The following is a 22,985-nucleotide window of genomic DNA, read 5'->3' as shown; positions in this document are numbered from 1 at the left end:
ATTTTGTTATCATTTTATAAACACGCCACTTTCCTCATTTCCAACCCATCTGTGAATATTACTGCTATGGGAGATAAAAAGTTTTTCTTGAAAAATCTCAAGTCTAAATATCAACCTGAGAGGACGCGGTTTGGTCCAAGTAGTCCAATTAAATAATACTCCAGACTGTTCTTTCCATAGGGCTCATACATTTACTGCCCCCCCCCCCCCATTTACTGGCTTTTTGAGGGGCAGTCTACTGCAAGTAGACAATGAGGACAAAGTTGTGTCTACAAGACACAAGACTGTGGACAAGATTCTGTCCTATGTATTTTGTCATTTTTAAAAGCACAGCTAAAAAGTTTTGGAATAATTTCTTAGAAACTTATCAGTGCACATCCAAATTAGATTAGTAATACTACTTTGCTTCCTCTTTTGCCTTTTACCAAATTAGATTAATAAAATCAGTGTGAATTGATTTTAAGGTATGGACAAGAAACTAGTATTTTGTCTAGTGAGGGGAGTTAGCTGGGACTGAAAATAAGGTACATGTATTTTTTTAAACTATTATAAACAAGGTCAAAGCTGGCCCCGGGAATGGCAAAACCTAAAGTAGTTTGTGTAGGTATAAAATGAAAGGTAGCTTAATCAGTAACATTCACCACTGCTTTGATATCAAGACGTGCCCAACTAGAAATTATATAGGCCTTAGAAGCAATTATGGACTGGTTATATACCCATCTATCTGTCTGCTAGATTAAAACACAGAACCTTTTGGCCATGGAATAAATATCATAAAGTACCAATTTGTCATTTAAGGTATAAATGACATTTAAAATATTACTGGTTGCAGCAATAAAATCTGCATCTTGATTAATTTGAGAGAATACACAAAATTCTCTGCAGACTTGACACTTTAGGAAAAACAATACTGATTACATAATATACAGGCTCAGTCCTGCAATAGATACTCTTAACGATTTCTGTAACAACATATTAGCATTATTTTGCCAGAAACTTTAGAAAACTGTATGGTTATTCCTCGGTTACAACCCGATGAGCTTCCAGGGGAGACTATAGCACAGCGGAGAGGAGATGCAGACCTGAAGCCCTTTGCTTACCTCCTGGCTTTGCTGCCTCCACGCTGCATAGGTTAGGCAAGCACGGCTTCTCTGAAGGACTGATCCTTCTAAAGTCAGAACAAGAAAACAAGGCTGAAGGAATAAATGAAGTAATTTGGTATCCTTAAACTTCCCTCAATCTTAAAGTACATCTAGCAATGCATAATCAGAATATAGTCCTAACTGGAAGCTCAAAGATATTTTGGATAAAAGTTCTCACAATTAATTAAAACTAAATTTAGACTCAGGATTGCCCTCTAATGGTCATCTCTTAGAAATGAAATCCCTTTGAAAAGTACTGAATTTGCAAGTTATTTTTTCTATCAAATTTCCCCAAAAGGCTTATCCTTGTTCTTATCTCCAGTATGTATTACTAGACTCTTCTCCAAGAAAGATCTCCAAATATATTTATTTAAATATATTTATTTAAATATACTTATTTAAATAAAGTTGTAAGTGAATAAAAGTATACTTCTAATGTTTAAAACTACTTGTAGAACTAAGGACACCTGGCTGGCACAGTGGGTAGAGCACAAGACTATTGATATTGGGGTTGGAAGTTCAAGCCCCACATTGGGCCTAGAGCAGACTTAAAAAATAAATAAAATTAAAAAAAATAAAATGTCAAGATTTAAGAAAAACATTCTCTAACTGAACAGTCTTTTCGTGTTTTTAAAATACCACTTTCCTTGGAATGTCTCTCCTTGTCCCCAACACTGAAAATCAGAAAGGAAAAATAAAGAAAAGATAAACGGCTTTTACCCAAGTCTTTTCTGTATCTTAAGCAAAGGTAGAGAGCAATACCTTGTCCTCTAGGTGTCACGGTGAAGGGTCAAGGGCTGCTCCGTATATTAAAGGATAGTATCACCACAGGCCACTCCCACTTTGTAGGTATTCATCAATTTCTTCCTTCTTGGGGTGACTTATTTAGAAGAAGAAAAGTCTTCCAAATTAAAAGTTAATGTTTTATCCTAAATCTATATCCCATCTTATATCACAACATGAATTCAGCATGGTTGGATTTATAATCTAAGAAAACTGCCTTAAAAAAAAAAACCTCACTGGACCCACGCTGGGTCTGGCACACAGGTGTCACTAGTAATTATAGAATCTGAATTTTGATGGGTGAAATGCTAGTACCCCTTATTCATTTTCTGTAAGCCTTAGTCTCATTATCTACAAAATGGGGGATAATATCACCTATTTTGTTGGGATTTTGGGAAGGCCAAATGAGGTAATACATGAAAAGCCCTTGGGATAATTTTTGATTAACAGAAGGCATTAAAAAGCAAGAGGTTATCAATTAATCTCTCCAGCCAAAACATGCCAATTTTTGAAGAAGGCATTTCATTGCCACTCACAGGAACAAGGAGTCATTTTCTACCAGGGTTTCCTCTTGAGACCTCACTTCAGATACTGTTTCAATGTGTTTTCCACCATAAGCATTGGAATCCTTCCCGTGGTATCTGGATTGGTGAAATGAACTTGCTAAGACAACAAAGTTGAGAACAATCTAGTGAAGAGAATGATAAGCACCAAAGGAAATGTCTTCTAAGTTCTGGATTATTTCCCAACCAACATGGTGCCTATCAACTAACAGAGGGAAGAAGATACAGGCAAGGATTTAAGCCACGCAGTGGATTGTTAGGTCTATTACACCCTCTAGTGGCCAAAAAGAAGATTGTTCTTTTAAAAATCTTGGTTTGATCAAGATGGAAATTTGGATGAGTATACATATCACCCTTGAGTTAAAAAAATAACCAGCTTGCCTTTATGTTTTTTGCCCATGTTAAAAAAAAAAAAAAAAGAAAGAAAGAAAAAAGAAAAACCCTAAAAGCTAATGTTAAGAGAAACCAATGCTGTCACAACTGGACCCATTTGGCTCTCTTTCTTCTCTGCTAAATGAAAATACTAAACACTAGAAGAAAAGGCACAGGCAGCACACCTTTCAATGCCATATTGACTCTCAAATGTAACTAAAGTTAATGGTCTTTGTTGCGTTATGGAAGGGAATTCTGAAATGAGTATCTTTCTAAAGCAGGAATTTTTCACCACAGGGTTATTTACAAGCCAGGGTAATAATTAAATATGCCCAAGACTATGAATCTATTCTTCTCTGCCTAAACCCTTCATTTTTATAATGGGTAATTATAGTAAAAACTTCAATTAACCAGAACCCTCAATTAACATGATTTCCCCTCCTGCACTCTATTTTTAGGACAAAGTGGAAGAAGGAAATCACAAGAAGTCATTCCTATGAAGGACTGAGTTTGAAAATCTTCTAGAATAAATTATGCTAAGGAGAAAAAACCCAGAATAAAATTACATTCACACGATGATAAGCAATATATATGAGATGTATCTATAAATCATCAAGAGTTGGAAGGGAATAGATTTATTTTAATGTTAAGATGCTGGAATTGTAACCTAATTTCTATTCTTTTAATTATCATAGTTACATTTTAAAAAATCAAAGACAAGAGTAATGTATATAATAAAATCAGCATATATTCTGCAGCATTTTCTATTCTACATGCATAGATCTGAATAGTAGAACTGAGACTGAGATTCAGAGTCTTAAGTCCTTCCAAGATCATGAGATCCCAGAGATATAGTTAAGGTCACATTCGCTATTCAAGGCAAAAAAACAGGTCCCTTGGGGGAACACTTCGTCTAATATGAGCTGAAATTAAATTAAATTAAAACTTTTTTTAATATTGTGAATTTTCAACTAATTTGAAAATAAATTTACTAGGAAATTACTTACTCAGAAGCCAACAGTCCTACTTAAAATCTCACTGCACTTAAAAAAAAACGAAACAAAACAACAAAACCCCCATATTCCACAAAGCAATTCAGGCTATGCAACCACCCTTGAAACCTGAAAGTTCATGATACCAAATCCATCTATTTAAAATACTGTTTATTTGTGATTTAACATTAATTAGCATTACATCTAAGAGCAATATCAGATAACATTTATACATTTTCCACAGGACACAGAGGTTCATTGGCTCATTCTTTATGCCAAAGCAAGTAAATAGAGGCATTAGCAAAAGGTGCAAATAGTTCACTGTTGCGTTTAAAAAATATTTATGCACATTGCATTCATTTAAGATATATATATATTTAAAAAGTTATGGAAAAGCATAGTTCACAGGTTACTGTTTCTACATACGTTGTAATACAACATAAATGATGTAGAACATAAAAAATTCCCAAATACAGAATTAAGCAACTGAAAGTTTCCACTAAGAGATTAAAATACTGATTCCAGTAGTTAGTGAGATCTAGAATGAAATTTCCAGGCTCTGTTTCAACTTTGCATCATCATACACATACAGTCAAACAGAACCAGCCCCAGAACACACTGTAATCAATGTGATTTTTTTTTACATCCCAACTCACCCTCCAGAAACACTTCAGATTATTTTTACCCAGACCATTTCAGATCATTGATTTTACATTGATTTGTGACATCACTTGGGTGATGGGGGGGGGGACTATATTAAGCCTAGTTTAAATTTGTATTTACATTAGAATGGAAGTTAACTGAAGTAAGGTAAGAAAATTTTGTCAAAATCAACAAGTGGTAGGTTTTCTCACTGGGGGATCAGATCCACTGATTTCTTCTAGTACTGCCTTCTAAAGATATAGAAATTAAAAGGAACTGACCCTTTTAAAACTCAAATATCAACCAAGAAATATGATTTTGGCAAAGCAGAATTTTAACAATTTGGGACATGTTTCAAATAGACTATGCTTTAAATCCTATCGTGACTGAATCTTTATCAAACTAGAATTCTTTGCATGACACCACTTTTGTTCCCTTCCTTTTTCACTTTCTCTCTTCCTTTTCATTTGGTTACCGTAGGAGAGCTTCTTCATTTGTTAGCAATACTCAGAGAAAAATGTATGATAAGGTTCAAATATGAATCTAGTTATACCTTGAAATGTTCTAATCCACTTTTGATACCAAGTCCCTGGATTCTTGAATTATATTTAAGTATACTTAGTACCAAGCAGCCTCAAATGTGCTCTACTGTTATATGATTGGCTAATATGCTTATGACGCTTTTATATTGAATGGTATACAAACATCTCAACATACAAAAATCATTTTTGCCAGAGTTAAACTAAATAACCCATGTTACGTGTACAAAATCCCCTTTGTTGAAAAATAAGGGGCTTTCTAAACTAATAAAAAAGGAAGTTTTCAAAAATTATAGTTTACTAAAATGATTTATTTTTTTTTGGCAAAGAAGGTTACTTCAGGTGAGGAAATTTTATACTATGAATAAAATTCCAAATGAATATTTTCTTAAACTTTTCTTTAAAAAAATTATGTGCCAGTGTATACTAATGCTATAGATTCTTAGAAGCTTTTAAAGTGTTCTGTTAATGCCCACTGAAACAATGGGAACCCAAAAGGTACAGTCAATAATCGTGGTAAAAAATTATATTCTGATTACACAGTGAAGCAGGTGTTGAGAAATAAAAATTCTCTCTCTTGTTCACTGGTAATTTGTTTCCAACAGATATTATGCAGAAGGCCTGAAGTAATTCAGACAGATATCTGTTTGTGATGAATTATAGTAATACTTCATGAGGGCAGAGCTAACTAAAACTAGCAAGTGTTTAAAAATTCAAAACCTTTTTTGGACATATAAAATGAGATGAATTTGAAATTGTTTTCATAATGTTTTTCTTTTAGTAAAATCTCTTTCCAGTTCTTAAGTCCAGTTTGCTACATACCCCCAATCTTATCTACCACTGCATATTAATGATCAACTTAAATGTGGTATTTAAATGTGCAATGTCACACTGTAATAACAGTTATAAAAAGACTTTAGTTAGGCTTCAACTTTCTCCTTTTTTTTGTTCTTTTTCAGAAAAGAAGGAGTACGGAATTTCTTCTTTTTCTTGGATGGTGATTTGGAAGGTGAGCCTTCAGGTGACAGGACTTCTTCAATTTTTTCTGGAGACTTAATGGTAATCTCGATGTTCTCTATGGTCGTGCTTGTAGTTAACCTACTCACTCGCTTCGCAAGCTCATCTTCAACATCATGCATATCATCCTTGCCATTCACTACCATGACAGGCACTTCCATGGAGATGAAGCTCTTGGAAAATAGCTCATGGTTTTCTACAAAAGGGGAGGGGGTGGGGGTGGGGGTTTGGGTTATTTTATACAGTTAACAGCTTTGTTTTATTTTATAAAACTGAAATGTTTTAGCAATGTACTAAGGTATTACTTTAAATTCAATAAAGATAAATCATTATCTTAATAGACCATGGGTCTATTAGCAGGAAGCTAATTTTCTCACGTAGTATAAAGGCGAAAAGGCATAAAGTTATTAGACCAAAGGATGAAGGATAGCTAAGTCTGGTTTGATGATTTAACAGTTTCATTGTAAATCAAGTCAATACAAATGAGGAAGACAACATGTATTTTTCTTTAATTTGGGGGTCATTTGGCAATTAAAACTGAAAAAGATTTCATGCTTCTGATTGGAAGATGTAGGACAAACCACTTTTAATTTCACAAATTCTTAAGAGCTAATCGGTTGCTAGGATCCAAATTAAGGTAAATCAATATAAACTCTGAACAAATGTAGCCCACCATTTAATAAAATAATAAATAAATAAAATTATTGGGAGCTTTAAGTAAAATCCATGGCAAACTTATTGCAATCAGGAGTTCAATTCCTTTACGTGAAAACAAATGACAGAGGACAAACTCTTAAGACTAACTCAGTGAATGCTATGGGAAGTTACAGTGAATACCTTCTAATTTTTCAGGGATATTTTGCGGTGACTGAGTTTGAGACTGAATTTGTGAAACAGATGAAGCGTCATCTGAGAGTAATTCCTGCTCAGCATCTGTTGGATGAGAGTTTAGTTAAAAGCCATGCAAAACAAAGAAGCATAAGATCTCAGGGAGGTTAGTACATCAAACTCCTGCAGACGTCCGATAAACTCTTCAGCAATGAGCTGAGCATGCTAGCTTTCCCATAGAATAATAATTATGCATTAAGAGGAGGTTAATGTGTTAACATTTCTGGCTGCTACTAATAAGTTTACATACATGCTTAGTAAGGAAGCATGGCTAATCGCAGCCCAGGCAAATAATATGTATGCATTTAGCTTTTGCTTGAGTGTTAGAAAACCAAAATACACTGAGCAGCCGGGTGATGAAAAGTCTCTGATGAAAGAATGATGAAGTCTCACCAATGATGCTACATTCATGAGGAGGGCAGAATGCCTCACTGAATTTGTGAACAATATCCAATTAGTGATTCCTGTCAGAGCAATATTAGTGAGCTAATTCAGAAGGCCATAATGAATGTGGAAGAAACTACTTATTAAAATATATATATATAGAAGGTGATGGTTCTAGAGTGCAGTATTTATTACCTGACATCTTTAGGCTTTCAAAACAATGAGAGATTAAAGAGGGACATTTTATAAAATAGAAAAACAGAGAAAGTTTCCAACATTATGTCAGAATAAACAAATTCAATAATACCACTTAGAACATTTCGTATGTTCACATTAATGAGTCAAGACGACTCCCTCTTGTGACAAAGGCACCAACTAACATACTGATAAAAATCGTTCCCTTGATGATCCTCTGGTCAATTCTTTCTACATGATACCTAACATGAACAAAATTTCTCTATTAGTTCTGTTCTGCCTTGGGTAAAAATTTCAACTCTATGTTGTAGATGCTGTAAAGCAGAGGCTTTTACATTTTTCTAGGGTCACAGACAAGAATTCTCCTTTACCCTGAGTGCCTCCTTTCCCCAAATGTGTATCATACAAAATTAAGCATATATTTTTCAGATGGCTCATGGACTGTCTGGAGTTTAGCCAAAGACCCAAGATTGAGAACCCCTGCTATAAAGAATTTATTTTTGAGAAGAAGGGAGTTAATATTTAATTAGCTGGGGTTTCATGAACAACTTTTAAATATAATCTTACTTAGGGTCCTAAAGTCAGAAAAACTCAACCTCATAAGAGTGCCCGTGTGTTTAAAGAAAGTCACATCAAAATTTTGGCAGTTCGCTTTTGAGATAGTATTGGTACCTTGTGATACCAATCTCTCTCTCAACAAGAGAGATTTTACAAAGTATTATTAAAGACACACAATATATGCTGTAATGTTTAAATCTATTACTATACCGATATTTATTTTAGCTGGTAATTCTTTACTTATCTGTACTATGGAAGACTTTCTGCCAGCCATCAGATTGCTTTCCAAGGAAAGCTGTTTTCTCTACATGTTAACATAAATGGACTATGGGGACTGCATTTTAGCTCCACCCACACTCAGCAAGGTCTGGGAGAGATAACAGAATAACCAATTGCAGAAGGACATTTAAAAACAACAACAATAACAACAAAACACTGACTGCCTTCTATCATCCAACTCAAGGTGTTCTGCGGTTAGCAGTTATGGTTATCAGGCTTAACCTGAAAATGAACTAACCTTCCAAGCCTTGCTGTTTACGTTCGATTGTCTTCTTATACTCTTCAAGTTCTCCTTCTGTGAGATGACTGAAGGGGTTGGGAGGAGCTGGTGGAGCCTGATCGTCATCTTCAAATTGCATGGTCTTGTGGAAGAAACATTGACAGATCAGAGTTTATTCTTTGGAACCGGATTAGGGGGCAGAGAACATAGCTGAAGGCTCTCAGAATGATGGTGGGAGAATGGTAGGAGCCTGAAGAATTCTGTAGATAAATGGCCTCAGATAAAAGAACTACAAAATTAACATTTGGGGATTCCCTAGAGAAACAACCAATGACCCTACAGTGTGAAGTTCATCAGTTCCCAAGCTCTGCATGCACCCAGAGCATCTGACTGGCTTTCCAGTGCCCCATTCTTTTTTTTTTTTTTTTTTTAAGATTTTATTTATTTATTTGACAGAGAGAGATCACAAGTAGGCAGAGAGGCAGGCAGAGAGAGAGAGGAGGAAGCAGGCTCCCCGCTGAGCAGAGAGCCCGACGCGGGACTCAATCCCAGGACCCTGAGATCACAACCTGAGCCGAAGGCAGCGGCTTAACCCACTGAGCCACCCAGGCACCCCTCCAGTGCCCCATTCTTAAATATAAACAGACTACCATGTATTACTAGACACCTGAGGAGTGCTTCCAATATAGAAGGGAAAAACTAGGAAACAACAAAAAGAGAACTTAGAAGAACAAGGAAAATAAAGGTAGCTCAAGAAAATCTTAAATTGATTCCCTTAGAGCAGTAAGAGAAAATGCTGTATCCATGAAAAAGACCAGGATGTTATTTAAAAAAGAAACATTCAGGGAGTAAGAAGTCTTAAAAATCTTTAAAAATGTATCAAAACAGAAAATTAAACAGAGGGATAATAGTCAAGCAAATCTCCTAAAAGTAGGAAAAAAAGACAAAGGGATAGAAAATGGTAAAGAGAAAAATCAGAGGCTCAAAGAGATTCAATTAACAGTAAATCTTGACCAGGCGCCTGGGTGGCTCAGTGGGTTAAGCCTCTGCCTTCAGCTCAGGTCATGATCTCAGGGTCCTGGGATCCAGTCCCGCATTGGGCTCTCTGCTCAGTAGGGAGTCCGTTTCTTCCTCTCTCTGTGCCTGCCTCTCTGCCTGCTTATGATCTCTCTCTCTGTCAAATAAATAAATAAAGTCTTAAAAACAAAACAAAACAGTAAATCTTGACAGAAAGAGACTGGAAGGAAAAAACTATTGAAGAAATACATTTTAAAAATTCCCAGAACTGAACCATAGGACTTTGCAGATTCAAAGGGTTTACTGAATGCTAAGAACAAAGACTCAAAGAAATCTACTAGAGAGCACATCATTGTGAAACTTCCAAACAGGAGGGATGCAGAAGAGGTCTGAAAGAATGAAAAAGGGCCCTGCAGTCCCCTTCTACTTCTCCACAGTAACATGAAGTTAGGGGACAACAGAGTGATGCTTTCCACGTTTTTGAGGTAAATTATTCTAACTAGAATTCTGTGTCTATTATATGAACATTTGAGGGTAAAACACAGGATTTTAAGCTGTTACCTCCTGTGTACCCCTTCTCAGAAAGCTAGTAAGAGGATATGCTCATGATAAAGGAATAAATCACGAAACTGGAAGACAGGATGTAGGAAACGGGATACTACACAGTCAAGAATCAGAGGAATCTTCAGGATGAGAATGTGCAGCTGGTCTGAAGAGCAACCAGTCTAGATCTGGTCTGGAATGACAGAGCAATGAGAGATTACCTGTTACCTTTGACCCTTTGGAAAACAATAAGGCTTTAAAATTCCTTTGAGAAGTTTGGGAAAAACTAAGCCAATGCACCCAAAATACAAAGCCAATGACAATGACTTACTAACTCCAGGGGTCAGAGAGTAGTATAAGAAAGGAGTTGTAATTATGGGATACTATCTCGCTCAGCAGTAAACACCGAAAGCTGATTTAACAAGGAAACTGTAATATAATCTTTCCCCATTTTCTCATCTCTGAAATGAGGATTCATCTAATGATTAATGGCTTCCTACAATTTTAATTGTAAGGGTTTTTCCTCTTTTAGTGATATACAAAACCATGGCACTTCTTACAGTTGATGACATAGGCTCAATGAAATCAATTGAGATCTAAAATTAATAGGCCAAGAAAAAGCAGAACAAAAAGCAGCTCTTTAGAAACATGAAGGTAGGGACGCCTGGGTGGCTCAGTTGGTTAAGCAGCTGCCTTCGGCTCAGGTCATGATCCCAGCGTCCTGGGATCGAGTCCCACATCGGGCTCCTTGCTCAGCAGGGAACCTGCTTCTCCCTCTGCCTCTGCCTGCCATTCTGTCTGCCTGTTCTCGCTCTCTCCCCCTCTCTTTCTCTGATAAATAAATAAAATCTTTAAAAAAAAAAAAAAAAACATTATAGAAACATGAAGGTAAATGCTAGAAGAAAATCCTTGCCCCTTAAAATTCGGAGTTGAAGGGGATATTTTAAGTCTTGCAATTATCTGACTTTTTAACTTGTGCTTATATTAACTTTAGTAAACATAAATATTCATTTGTAAAAAACAAAGAAATTAGTGCGGTAAATCAAAATCAAAGATCATATTGCTTCATGGACTTACAGAAGGTGGTTTATCCACAACAATTCCAGCAAGCAATTGAGATTGTGGTCCTGCTGTTTTCAAGTCATACCGGTTTTGTTCTCGAATCTGAATTGAAATACAGTAACAAGTTCTTGGGGGCAACTATGCAGATGACCTTTACTTTCTCTTTTCCCACAGGCTTGCTATCTGACCACCCAGAGCCTCTTTCATTCCTGTCTCCACAAAGCCCTCTCTGATCAATCCAACAACTCACATTCATCTCCTCCACTCTTCTCCATGTGTGATTTCTATTGTCTTACATGATTAGAGAACTACATTTTCCACTAACGCCAGGGCTCACTTTTGCTAATACAGCAGCAATATGTTTAATGTTTCTTTCTCGGGTAGCCCACTCTCCACTGACTAGCAGAGCTGAAGGTATTCAATACAAGCTAAAAGTATGAGTTTCAAATTATTCTTTAATCAAACCCCCAAGTTTGGTATTAATCAGATTTAATCACGAGCGATTTGAACATAAAATGGTATTAAAAATGCCTCCCCAGGCCAAAGAGGACCGCATCTTACCTTATTTCTCTTTTCTAGTACCTCATTTGGGTTTGTGTTTAAAGGAACAAACTGATTTGGATCTTCAATTTTGATAGGTGTTCCACTACTAACTTTAGAAGAGTCCTCTGCTCTCATCCACTAAAAAACAAAAAATTTTATAGAATAAAGCTTTGTGTTAAGGAAAAAAGGTAGGTTCTTGATAACTGTTTATAGACTCAAAGACAGGGAGCATACACTGCCAATATTTTAAAGAATTTCACTAAGCAGTATTTAGTGGTCAATTACTATATATCTCACACTGTTAGAAAAAGGCTCATGATCAGCACTCAAAAAAAGTGATTACTATTTACATGAATACTCATTTATATGGCTCCTTAAATTTTCTCCCTTTGGCATTTTCAAATACGATGCTCAAACACTCCAAGCACAGATACAGAGCTTAATCTCGTATTAACTCACATTTAGAGATGGCACCTGCATTAAAGTTTCTTCAACTGATGATGGCTAAGTTGCCAAAAAGGACATAGGAATCTTTTAAGATTTAGTTTTCCAGACTTCATTTTTTATTTTTGGTTGCCAGAAAAGGCCAATGACCTGACCAGCATTTTACAGAGAGGGTAATCTGGTAGTGACCCATAATACAACAGAAGAATAGGGATGGCAGAGCCTTATAGAATTTTTCTTCATCCCATATTATATCCCTAAAAGAAGGCTAATATTCATCAAGATTAATAATGGCTGTCCATCAGTCTCTGTCAATAAAATTAATTCTGGGAAACTAAGGAGTTTAATTATGTTCTTTTACTAGGAGATTAAAAAAATAGGTTTCTTAAGATTGTATTTATTTTTTAAATTTTATTTTTTATTTTATTTATTCATTAATTTAATTTATTTTTTTGATAGAGTGAGGGAGAGAGAGAGAACATGAGCAGGGTCAGAGGGAGAAGCAGACTTCCCTGCTGAACAGGGAGCCTGATGTGGGGCTTGATCCCAGGACTCTGGGTTCATGACCTAAGCTGAAGGCATACATTTTTTAATTGACTGAGCCATGCAGGCTCCCCAGGAGATAAGATCTTATAGACTAGGGAGAAACACTTTGATGCCTAGGAACTTCCATATTGAATGCTACTGATTTTTGTGATAGGATGAACAATTTTGAGTATTTAGAGGATATTTGGTGATAAGCACTCTAAAACTAAACCAAATCTGAAGCAAAATGTTGAAAAAGGTAAGACAACCCATGTCTCTCTCTATAAGATCTTGCCTAAGGATAACTATGTGCAGTAATTCATGAAACTCTGGAACCATTATGTTTTAGTATCTTTTATAGATCTGATTCACTGGTATAAATATAAACTGCAAAGCAGTATCAAATAGTGGATTAAGGAGAGGGTTCCAGAGTCACTGTATGCATCCAAATCATGACTTTACTATTCACAGATTATTAGTTAATCCTTCTCTGCCTCAGTTTTCACATCTATAAAATGGGGGAGAAAAACAGCATCTTCTTTGTCTTAAGAGAATTAAGTAAAAATTACTTTATGGCCCATAAAACAAAGTATCTTGTACAAAGTTTACACCTGATAAATGACAGGTTATTATTATTACTATATTCTGCTTTCCCAATATTTTTAACAGAACATTCAATTCACAAGTAACTAGGCAAAATGTTTAGTAATGTGGCAAACCACAGAGAATAGTGACATACTGTGATTTTGGTCCTGGGACTGGTTTCACCGTTCCGAGACTCCTCAGGCACATTCACTTTCATGTAAGTATTTGGGGAGTTCAGCCATCTTGTTTTTTCACGCTGCTGTCTCTGTGCCATGTATTTGAGAGGAGAGAGTGGTACTGTGTCATCCTCAAAGGAAAAAGCAGTCACAGTTGCTGGGATTTCCACATCACTCTTGTGCCTGGGCTTCTCTCGAATGAGAGGATGCCTGTAAGCATAGCCTGTTCTATACCCCTAAGGGAGAAAAAGAAACCACATTTGAAGCAACCAAACATTACCAAACACAACATTTGGGCTCTAATCCTTTAAAAAAATGATCAAAAAGACTCCTCTGTCAAAAAACAAAGGGGAAAATATCCTTCAAACCCCACATAAACTCCACGTAACATCAGACTTGAAATTACGCAAATTTCAAGATCTGGTTGAAAGAGATTCCAGCTGACAATGCGATCTCCACTCACACAACTGTTCCTGACAAAGGTAATTTCAAAACTGCTGACCAGAAACATTTTCCTCATTATTTTCTAGTTTTCTGGAAGTCAGATCTCAGTGCTCATTTAAGTCTTTGCTTCTGGGTCTGAGGGAAAATCTATCTTCTGACCCTTAGTGGAGGAGGGTAAAATCTCAAGATGACATGTTTCACCATTTGATTCTTAAAAATGTGGTAAAATTACACTGGAATGCCTCCCTAGGGTCAAACTCAGCTCCCAGAGGCATAAAGAGGGTCCCAGATAGTCCAAAGGGAGATGGAGGCATTTGCTCTTGAATCTGAAGACATGAAATCCAAGTTCACATATAATTTTTCACCTACCAAATTATCCAGAGTCCTCATCAGCCCTTCAAACTCAATCTCGCCAACTTTCCATTTTTGATGGGAACCCATATTCACTCCTCCTCCTCCAGATGCTGCTACAGTGTAAGTGAAAGCTTTATACTTCTGTGGATCCAGCACAAGCAGATTGTCTACTCCACCTGCCCCTGCTAATGCCCGCACCTGTGATCAATGGCAAAACAGGCACAAGACTGTAAAGATTATAATGAATATTTTACCTTTAAAAAGTTATATTTATTTTTATTTTTTAAAAGGTATAATTTTAATTCAGCAAATACCTGTAACACTTAACCTATATAGGTTATAACTAACCTATATAACCTATAATATAGGTCATTAACTAACAACAAAAAGAAGGCAACATACTTGTGAAAATAGGCAGCTGAAGTATCTTTTCCATCTATCTGAAAAAGATACTTCCAGGATTCCCACCCTCCCTCCTGGAAAACACAGTTAGAGCCATTCCTTCTAATAGATTTCAAAAAACTGAATTCTCTTGCCAAATTTTAAAGTTAACTTGCAGTTTTCCCATGGCTATCCTTTTTTTTTTTTTTTTCCTGAAAGTTATAATTTCAAAGAAATACAGACACTATACTGTGAATCTAAGGATATTTAGGCAGAAGTAGTCAGGTCATTATCTTAAGCTTTTCACAGCTTCACTGGAGAAGAGGAGGAGGTACTGTTAAAGCGGGGAAAAAAAGTTGGTTAAGACATTAAAATTGACAGAAAAGTTTTTTTTCCCTTTTTCTGTGGCCCTTCCAATAAATTAAGATTATTACCATTTGCTTCAAGATAATCTTCATGAAGATGGAAACTAAGGTCTGTTAAAAATACATTCAGCTTCTCTGAGGAAAAAAGTAGCTAATGACCATCCAACCCATTATAATAAGTCTGAGGGTGTGCAATTGTTAGAAACTGCAAGAGTTTGTAAGACTTCTGGCCCTGCTCTTACACTTTTTATAAAAGTGGCTGTAATACATCTTATCTTTGAGGATTGACAGTTGTCTCTGTTTCTCAGCGCCACACCACTACAGGATAAAAACAGAGATATATAAATTTACACTATCTTAAAAAGTAGGATTGGGGGAAAATGATGTTTATGAAGCACTCGGATTTGTGTGTGCATTTATGTGACATTCTCCCCCCTCCTATTTTCTTTATTTTTTTTCCCCCTCCTATTTTCAATTCAAGAGATAACTGAGCTGATCCTTTTTATTCAAGTAAAAGAGAACTTCTCTTAAAAGGCAAAACAGAAAAAAAAAAAAAAAGACAAAACAGAAAGCCAACAGGACTTTGCAAATAAATAAACACAAAACCCAACTCAACAAGCAAATTACAAAGCAATTAAAAAAAAAAGTGTGTGTGTGGGAGGATAATTTTCCTACCTGAATCTCACAGGCTATCTGCGCACTAAATATATAATGAAAAGCCTCCTCAACTGTTTCTCCAAGGGCGACCACACCATGATTTCTGAGTACCAGCACCTAAAATAGAATCCCAAAGCAATCACTTGAAATAACTGGCATAGCTCACACTGTTTTCATCAACAGCAAGAGCAACAAAAATAGCTCCTTCAACAGAAACTCTACTTACATACCTTACAACTTGGCCCCAGAACTTTCTGCAGTTGAATTCTCTCCTCTTGTTCATCAAGTGACCCTTGGTAGTCATAATAGGCGATATCTCCCAGGATGAGGGACTCTTGCGAAATTGGAAGGATCCCGCACTTCATGGAGGAGACCTATTTGATTGGGTCCATGTCAAGAGGACACATTTAGTTACTAAGTACACTCTCCGAGGAACCCGATTCTTTAGTCAGCTCAAGAAGCACTAGCCTAGTCACTGTGTTCACCATTCCAGCCCATCTCCCACTCCAGCTCATCATTTCTTCCAGGGGGGAAACAAAACAAAACAAAACGGATTTAGGGGATACAAGCCAATTTAAATGTTATGCCAAATATTATGAAAGAAACTTTGCTTCAAAAAACTCAGTACCCAATTATTAACTGATTAGTTAAAAATGCCTATGTTTTTTCTCCAGTTGTTTCTTACAATGTCAGCATTTGGTCCAAAGGAACTTTCGCTTTCTGGGTACTCAGAGAACTAATGTTTTGAGTAGGATTCTGAATGATGGGGTGTGAAAGTGTGTAGGTAATAAAGCATCATGTAAGGAAAACCACAAAAATAATACCCTTCCCAGAACCACTGCTGCTTTTCGCCTTCAGTGACTTACAGCTGCTGTTGCAAGGGTATGGATGTGTATTACACACTTAACATCAGGACGTGTGGAATAGATTGCAGCATGGGGACTGAAGCCTGAATGGTCAATTTTCAGATTAGTACTTCCCTGATCAACCACTTCTCCTATTATATTGACTTTCACCTGGAAAAAATCAGAGAGACATATTTAATTGGTGTCATTGTATCAAAGACATGTATCAAACTCCGTCTTTGGTCTACCAGCTAAACCAGGAGGTGGCAAACTTTTTTGTCAAAGACCAAACAGTAAGTATTTTAGACTTTGTGGGCCTCTGTTGCAACTACTCAACTCTGCTATGTAGAGCCATGAAGAACTGTTAAAAAACAACAAACAAACAAACAAACAAACCAAAAAACGAGTGTGACTTTGTTCCCACTAAACCTTATTTACAAAAAACAGTGTGCAACAAAACTCAGAATTTAGTAAGAAGTAGTTTCCCAAAAGCCAAATAACTTAAAACTCTTCACTAAAGGTCTGATCAAGGTTACTAAACTCACTGGAAAAATGTCCATTTGCTAACACTGCAGCACCCAGAACCAGTGTAGTTCCTGCCATTCTAGAAGCCAACGACACTGGCTATGAGCACAATCACGGGAAAAAAAAAATACTACACGGTCAGCCCCCCTGCTCACACCAGTGGAACTTTGCTGAAATCCATAAAATACATACAGACTCTGTGAGTTTTTAAAAAATTCCAGAGTATACAGGGTGGAAAAATTTCAAAAGATTCCCTTCAAAACATGAACAGGTTCACTGACAAGATCAGCTTATTTATTAGTCTCTTTTAACTACCTTGTTTTTCTTTACCCCTAAAGCTTTTCTTACAAAATCAACATAACCTTCCAAATGTTTTCCTGTTCGTTAGCAAACATTTCCCATCCATACCTTCTCTTGTTCTGCCCTGTACCAAAACCTAAAAGCTGTTAGAAAAGCACAAAGAAGAACAAAGAAAGTAATGTAGGAATGAAAATTATACCAGATTGGAGGCTGTAGCTTCAGAAAAAGACAGGCCTCTAGGAATTATTATTATGTGGTCTTGCTCCTTACTTATTCTCACCTGGGAGAAAGAACAAAAACAGGGAATTACTGTGAGGTGTTCATATTTTACAGTGTAAATACAACTAGGAATATATTTGCAGTGAATAACTATAAGAGATTGTGGGGTGGGGGAGCGTTGATAGGAAGCAACAGAGCAGAAATTAAAGGAGTGCAACAGGGAACTTTCCTTGAAAAGTTTTCTTCCCTCAACACGCAAGCACTTGCTAAAATTTCTGACGTTAGTTTCTCATTTACTGAAACTTACCAGTAGTGTTATCCTGGGAGTTCTAAGGTTGCTCAGGCTCAACTACATTCATGAGAAAATATTAGCTGAATGCGGTAATGACTACAATCTCGACTGACAATATGGACATTAAGGGAAAAGGGGCAAAGGAAAGAGAACAGAGTCTCTTCCTGGCAAGGAGCTGAGGTAGAGATGGCGGGGGAAACTAAGGAGTGGCGGAGAGGGAAGAGCCCTCCAGAAGACTGCACCCGAGCCACTGTGACCACAATTCCGTACTTTTTTACTTCCAAATACTGTTTGGCTTTCAAGTGTGACAACATGAAAACAGATGATAATGGAAAAAAATATACTTTAAAAATAAAGCCCAGGGAGGAAACTTCCCTGACCCCCTCTATTTTTCCTGTGCCAAGTGCTTTTTAGTGACACTCATGCTCAAATATAATTAATATGGAGAGAAAAAATTCTGCAGAAGAATAGTGGATAGGTTCTGCAGTTGGTTTGCACTAAAAGGACACCACAGACCAATGGAGAGGAAAGGTAGGTTAACTGCAGGCTCTCCCTTAGAGTTAAGGTTTGAATCAGGAGTCGGCTGTAACCCAGCAACGCTAGGTTCAGAAAATGAAGTCTGACTGAACTTATGAGTAAACGTGGGAAGAGTACAGCTGCCTTCTCGTTGGGATTTTTTAGAAAAGGAATCAGAAGCCAAAGAACTCACGGAAATATATGTATTTGCCAGCTGCGCCCATCCAAACAAGTCCACGAGTCTGTACAGGCTGGCAAGCTTACAGCGAGTAAGTTTTTCTCCCTTCACGTATGAGGACGTATCTGCCCCAGGAAGGTCATTGATAGGTGTGACCATGCCGAGACCTAGAAGGAGAAATTGTGGAGAGAGACTCACATCAAGTAATGCGGTACCTGGAAGCTGCCGGAGTACGGGAGAGGTCCAGCCTTGTAAATAACGATGTGAAACTTCTCAGCCCACACAATGTTTCATTAGCTTATCTTCCTTCACAGAAGTACATGGAGAGTTAAAATGCACATCAGCAATCTTTGCTATTTCGTCTAGTACAGGACTTGTAAGGGAGGGGCTTGGTAGGGAGTCTGGCTCACAATGCTAGGGGAGAATGGTCACATGATCCTAATGGCCAAGTGTTAATACTGAGGTTATTGCTGACTTTATGATGAAAATATGTCAACAGAAAGCTACTTTTCTAATAGCCCTTTTGACATTTATTCAACAAAAATTTATTTAAGAGAAGAACGCATTCAAACCACACAGTCTGTCTTCAGCCGTCACTGAGCAACAAAACCTAGTCTTGGGCTTTAGTGACCAAGTTCCACGTTTTCTGTCTTTGTTCTCCTTGACACCATTTCCCATCTCTTCCCTGGAAGGCTTCTGCAGACCTGTATGACTCCACCTGGACCTCTCCCTCCCCTTCACCTGCTGCTTCTTTCTCCTTCAATCAGCTCTCTTCCCTCCTCCCACCTGCGGCTCCAGCCCAAAGCTCAGTCCTCCACCTAGGACTTTCCCCCAGGAAAACACTACAGACTCCTGAGTTTCCAGCTGTTTTACTTTTCCCCAGGAAAACACTACAGACTCCTGAGTTTCCAGCTGTCACCTCCGTGCAGAAGACACCCTGATCTTTATCTGCGATAAAGGCCTCCTGCCCACCCTCTAGCCCACTGCTTCTAACGGCCTGCAACCAACAACATATAAATTTAAAAGGTCTTAAAAGCGATTTTCTCTCCCTGCTTTTTCTTACCTTCTCACTCCTCATCAGTCTTGATACTGCTGGTACTACAATTCCCACAGTGTCACACACAAGTAACCTTCCCTGGGCCACCATATGTAATTCATCACTCTGTTCTATCATCCTGTTCCTTACACGTTTCCTCATTTTCCATCCCTGAGTTCAGGCCTCGCTTCACATGCAACGTCTGCAATAAGCCTTCTCGTTTTTGTCCTTGCCTGTAATCCCTCTCTTTGTAAATCCATTCACATAAAGTCGCCTTTTGCCTCAGGACTCCCCTGCTCTAAGTTTTGCAAAAACCCAAAGTGAAAGCCAACAAGGCGCCAGGAAATTCATGTAAGTGCCTAAACGGGGCCAGCTGCAGCCTCTGGGCTACCAGAGAGATCACAAGCCTGGGCTGAAGGGGCAGCTAGCATTCTGCAGTCAGCTGTGGCCATGTGAGAATCTGAGCTCTGGGCTATCTGAACATTTAAACGGAAGGCCCAAGTCAACATGCTAATGTGAGATCTTTTCACTGTGAAATGTTCTGAACTAGTTCAAAGAAATAGTTTCAATATGTAAGCCATATAAAACAGTATAATTTCTAACAAAATTTCAGAGGCAGCCATGAATCGATCTCCTACTTTCCCTGCCAACTTTAACTACTTTCCACAACACAACATAAACTTTCCAGCCAAACGGACCGACTTCTATCCCCTGACCTCTGAACCGTGGAACACAAATTTCCTACTGCCCTGCCTTTGTATATTCCAGCCAGCAACCTTGGCAGCTCAGCTCCCCTTTCCCGCTGTAGTATCTACGACACTCCCAAGACAGCTCCTCTTCTTATTTTCCTCTTCCCTGACAAGTCTTCCTCTTCCAATTCTCGAAACTTTCTCTATAGACTCTTTTCTCTTCTGCCTATACCCTCCTGAATGATTATTTAATCAACACACATGGATTTGAGTAACACTTCTCTATGTCCATCTGCCAAGCTACTCCCTTAAGCTCCAGGACTGTATTTCCAAATGCTGCCATATCCCGGCAGCTCTTGGCAGCTGTGGCATGCCTGAAGTATGAACTTCCTTCATTTCCCAAGGCAAAGAGATCCCCAACTCTAGACATTCCTATTTTTGTCTAATAATACCACAAAATTTCCCAGTTAATTCTTCACCCAGAAACTACAGAGAGGTCTTTCTACATCACCCTCCTGCTTAAAATGGCTTTTCAAAGTTAGAACAGAATCCAAACTTCCAACTCTGGCTGGGAAACCCTGCATAAACCAGCCTCTGCCTATGTTTCTGACCTCACTTTGATCTACTTGTCCCTGCAAAACCATGTTCTCCAGCCATAATCTTTAATTTTTGTTCCTTGAAGACACTGCCAAATTCATTCTCATTTTATTTCCACCTGACATTTGTACTTATTCCTTTCACCTGGAATTTTTTCTTTTGATCTCGGTATGGTTTGCTCCTTACAATTCAGATCTCAGTTTAAATGTCACATTCTCAGAGAGATTCTCCCTCATCATCCAATCTAAAGTAGTTACCTATTCCTCCTATCAAATCGCCATCTATTAATTATTTGCACAGCACTTCCTATTATCTGACCATTTTATTTAGTCTATTTTCTGTCTCCACAGGCAGAGGAAACTTGTTCCGTCTTGTTTATCACTGTATTCCCTATCTCTAACAGGGTGCTTGGAACATAACGAATACTCAAAATTACAGAAAGAGCAAAACAAACTAGCCAAACCTTCGAATTTCTTTGTTTCTTCTGATAGAATGTTTCTTCCAAGCTAGAACAGTGATTTTGGAACTCAGAGTTCTTTTCCCACTCCGTCCCCACTAAACCTCATCAAACCTGTCACCAAGTCTTTTCTACTCTTCCTTGGCGATGCCTTTCTCATTGATCTCTTCTTTTTTGTACCCACACTCTTATTTTAGTTAGAGCACTTACACATCACACTGGGACTCTTTCCAAAACTTTTAACGAATATGTATGTGCAAACATGCTGGTCCACTTTGAGTTCTACAAATACAGCCTAACCTTAGCATGTTTCCATCATTATGTCTCTTTTTATGCCATTCCTCTATTTGGAAAGTACTAGAATTCACTCACTCCTACGAAATGGAAGGAAGAGAAGGAAAATGAAAGAAAACACAAAGACAATCCTCTGACTCTGACATGAAGCAGTCCCTGACAGCGCCTTCTGGTGCTCTGTATTTGTTCTGCTACTGCAGAGAATTCCGTACTGACCTTGCTGAGATATAAAGTGCTTATAGTGTTCCGTTCACCAAACTGGTTCTCTACCAAAGAGCTATTATTAAATGAATAAAGTATCTTCAATCCTCTTTCATTCCAAATTCTAACTACTCCTTTCTCTAAAGCCTGGTTAGTTCAGGCCTCTTTTTTTCCATAGTTTTCTCAGTCCACCTCAGCCAATAATCAATCCCAACCCTGAGTTCATAGCATGATGCCTTTTAAAAGGTCATTAAACATTTCTTATGAACTGCTTTGTAATTTTTTTCCCTATAGTTATCTTGCTGTGTTATTCATTTTTGCATTCATGGAATGTCTCAACTAAAATTATACATTTATATAGGACAGGGCCTTTGTCTTATAACTTTTATAATCTACAAAGTCTATGGTTTACAAATGCCTGGTTGATAAGAAAAGGTAAGAGATTTTAACACTAAGTATTAGATGTTAGAAACTTAAGGACTGGACCAGAGCAGAGTATCCTGCCAGAGAAGTATAGCGTTCAAAGTAGAGATGAAATTATAATTTTGTAAACTTTCCAAAACTATTTGCAAAGATGTGAACAGAACTAGAGGATGTTATGCTGAGCGAAATAAGCCAATCAGAGAAAGACAGTTACTGTATAATCTCGCTGATATGTGGAATTTAAGAAACAAGGCGGAGGATCATAGTGGAAGAGAGGAAAAAATGAAGTAAGATGAAACCAAAGAGGGAGACAAACCATAAGAGACTCTTAATCTTAGGAAACAAGCTGAGGATTGCTGGAGGGGAGAGCACAGGGGAATGGGGTATCTGGATGATGGACATTAAGGAGGGCACTTGATGTAATGAGCACTGGGTGTTATATAAGACCAATGAATCAATAACCTCTACCTCTGAAACCAAGAATATGTTATATGTTAATTAAAATAAGAATTTTTAAAAATTAATAAACTTTCCAAAACTGACATACTGAGAGGAGGTGAAGTAAAGCCCGAGAAAGAACTGGCCATGATGTAATCTGCAATCTGCTGTAATGCCAGCAATCCGGTTGGGTTGTGGCCTTTCTTCATCTGTTCTTGAATAAGGCATTCCAGGTCTTCCCGAAAGGCCTGAAACACACAAAAATAACCATTGAGCACACACATCTCACTTGGAGCAGAACAATC

The 22,985-nt window shown here is 37.6% G+C and overlaps 1 protein-coding gene across 11 annotated transcripts in view; it reads right to left on the bottom strand.

The window, feature by feature from the left end:
* Positions 1–4,006: 4,006 nt before the first annotated feature.
* Positions 4,007–22,985, bottom strand: part of ADD3 (adducin 3) — a 125,060-nt gene continuing 106,081 nt past the window's right edge. For 9 of the 11 annotated variants that reach the window (XM_059398537.1, XM_059398531.1, XM_059398536.1 and 6 more), the window contains 13 exons: positions 22,790–22,928; positions 18,561–18,712; positions 17,540–17,620; positions 16,537–16,686; positions 15,901–16,044; positions 15,689–15,787; positions 14,283–14,465; positions 13,448–13,705; positions 11,758–11,877; positions 11,212–11,298; positions 8,593–8,716; positions 6,888–6,983; positions 4,007–6,246 (listed from right to left, as the gene is read on the bottom strand). In XM_059398537.1, coding sequence (XP_059254520.1) covers positions 5,954–6,246; positions 6,888–6,983; positions 8,593–8,716; positions 11,212–11,298; positions 11,758–11,877; positions 13,448–13,705; positions 14,283–14,465; positions 15,689–15,787; positions 15,901–16,044; positions 16,537–16,686; positions 17,540–17,620; positions 18,561–18,712; positions 22,790–22,928 — 1,926 coding nt within the window. In that variant the 3' untranslated portion in view covers positions 4,007–5,953. Of the gene's footprint in view, positions 6,247–6,887; positions 6,984–7,118; positions 7,403–8,592; positions 8,717–11,211; positions 11,299–11,757; positions 11,878–13,447; positions 13,706–14,282; positions 14,466–15,688; positions 15,788–15,900; positions 16,045–16,536; positions 16,687–17,539; positions 17,621–18,560; positions 18,713–22,789; positions 22,929–22,985 lie in introns of those variants that run through there. The other 2 variants (XM_059398539.1, XM_059398540.1) reach the window with 2 other exon arrangements.

This window comes from Mustela nigripes, chromosome 4, assembly GCF_022355385.1.
Source record: "Mustela nigripes isolate SB6536 chromosome 4, MUSNIG.SB6536, whole genome shotgun sequence".
Lineage (NCBI taxonomy): Eukaryota > Metazoa > Chordata > Mammalia > Carnivora > Mustelidae > Mustela > Mustela nigripes.
This window is presented reverse-complemented; position numbering and strand designations above follow the sequence as displayed.